This window comes from Atta cephalotes (genome assembly GCF_000143395.1).
Source record: "Atta cephalotes unplaced genomic scaffold scaffold00016, whole genome shotgun sequence".
Lineage (NCBI taxonomy): Eukaryota > Metazoa > Arthropoda > Insecta > Hymenoptera > Formicidae > Atta > Atta cephalotes.
In genome coordinates, this window is record NW_012130080.1 from 5,273,566 (window position 1) to 5,275,548 (window position 1,983).

Consider the following 1,983-nt stretch of genomic DNA (forward strand, 5'->3'; position numbering starts at 1 on the left):
AGAATAATTATTTAGTAAAATTTAAATTTTAACTTTTTGTAATGTAAATTTTAGTTGTGTGTGCGTGCGTGCGTGTGTGTGCGTGTGTGTGTGTGTGTGTGTGTGTATGGTGTGTGTGTGTGTGTGGAAATATATATATATATATAAAAATATATATATATAAATAGGCAAAATTTCAATTTAAATAGTAAAACGCAATTTCCAAATATCTCAGTATAAACAAGAATGAAAGAAGAAATAATAATAAAAAGAATAAAATAAAAAGAAAACATGTTGCGTGTTGAAAATGTCAGAAGGTCAGGCTTGGACACTTAAGATTGTGCGTGCTAGACAAAGAAGATGATTCGTCCGCTTCGTAATTTACGTCACGACATAAAAGCGTATGATATAATTACCAATCTTCTTAAAAAATTGGAGCATCGTTCGTGTCAGCGCGTAACATGATAAAGGTCGCCGATGACGCGAGGGTCGTCGAAAGGTAAACAACAGATGATGCTTTACGAGTGCGGCGCATCCCACGGAGCGCGTGAACAGCACCGCTCCGAAAGTGTCAGGCTGTGTCGCACGATCGGGATCGCGGTTCGGGCGACGACGACGATGACGATCCCTCCGCGCTGCACGGCCGACGATTTTCCGCACCCGAGGCTAGGTGCGCACGCGGCGGCGCGCGACATTTCGCCTCGGCGTCATTATTAGGTGACAGATTATTGTTTGCATCCTCGCCGATTACAACACACAAGCGCAAGGTGTAAGCAGGTGCAACAAGAGAGAATCCGCGGGCCGCTTACACTTCTTTCTTCAACCCCTGTGAAACCTGTTCTTTGTATCCGTACCATCTGTATTATGTCATAGTTCCCTGCACTTCGAATGAAATAGATAAATAATTGAAGATTGAAAGGAGAAAAAAGAGGAATGAACTGTATGAAAAATTTAATTATGAAGAATAAAATTAGATGTGTTTGATGTGCACTTTCGCGCTCCAATGGCGCGAATACAGGTGAGGGGTGAAGGGAAGTGTGGAAAGTGCACTTGTAGCGAGAGGAACTACTCTGGCATTTACATGCGCGCGTTTTTCGAATGCTTCGAAAGATTGCCGGAATTTTATATTAAATTGTTAAAATCTCAAATATATATCTTTTATTTATTTTATATACTTGATGCGTTTTTTTTCTTCTTGTGTCAATTTATCACACATAAAAATATGACTGCTTGTAAAAAGGAGACAGATTGCGCGTTATTAAAGAATAATTCTTAAACTGTAATTCATTTCTTGAAATATTTTTACATTTCTATTTGTATTTAATAATTTTATTTGTAACATTTACACTGATGTTTTTGAAAAAATAAAATAATTAATCATTGCGGACGTCTCTGTGTTTTACTAATTTATATATACTCTATATAATGCAAATATCCATGAAATTCAAACTTTCAGTTTCAACCATTATGTCTATTTCTATCAATGTATATTAATTCTAATCTCACTTCAATTTCTCTTCATTTTTTAGCTTTAAAAATTAGAACATTGGTGAAAACGGGTATTAGAATTTTAAATAAACTCAGAAGATAGGTCTAATTAAAATTAAAATCTGGATTAGCGCCAGAGATTTTCTGTATTGTTCCTTGGATATTCTTTCACAGAATCTACATCTTTCACATTCATCTACATCTCATAACAAGATTATACCCGAGCAGACAAGTCATGATAACGTCAAAATGACATTAAAATGATAGTTATTAATGATAAAGTAATTTTTTATAATTTTCCAATAATCAATTTAGAGTCGTTTTGATGTCAGGATGACTTATATGTTCTGCTTGAATATTTGAAAGACATATTTTCCTTGAGAGGAAATTATTACAATGAATTACAAAATACATCGTAAAGTTTCATACGTTGCAATTCTTTCAAGAGCACTTCATTCCCTCTTGCAGATCTCTTTACTCTATTTATATATGTCTAGGAAGTACTCTCTCTCTCTC

At 35.1% G+C, this 1,983-nt stretch overlaps 1 protein-coding gene across 1 annotated transcript in view; it reads right to left on the reverse strand.

The window, feature by feature from the left end:
- LOC105618364 (A-kinase anchor protein 10, mitochondrial) overlaps positions 1-420 on the reverse strand; it is a 4,188-nt gene extending 3,768 nt beyond the window's left edge. Inside the window, exon 1 of the mRNA XM_012199907.1 lies at positions 396-420. Coding sequence (XP_012055297.1) covers positions 396-420 — 25 coding nt within the window. The remainder of the gene's footprint in view (positions 1-395) is intronic.
- Positions 421-1,983: the final 1,563 nt, after the last annotated feature.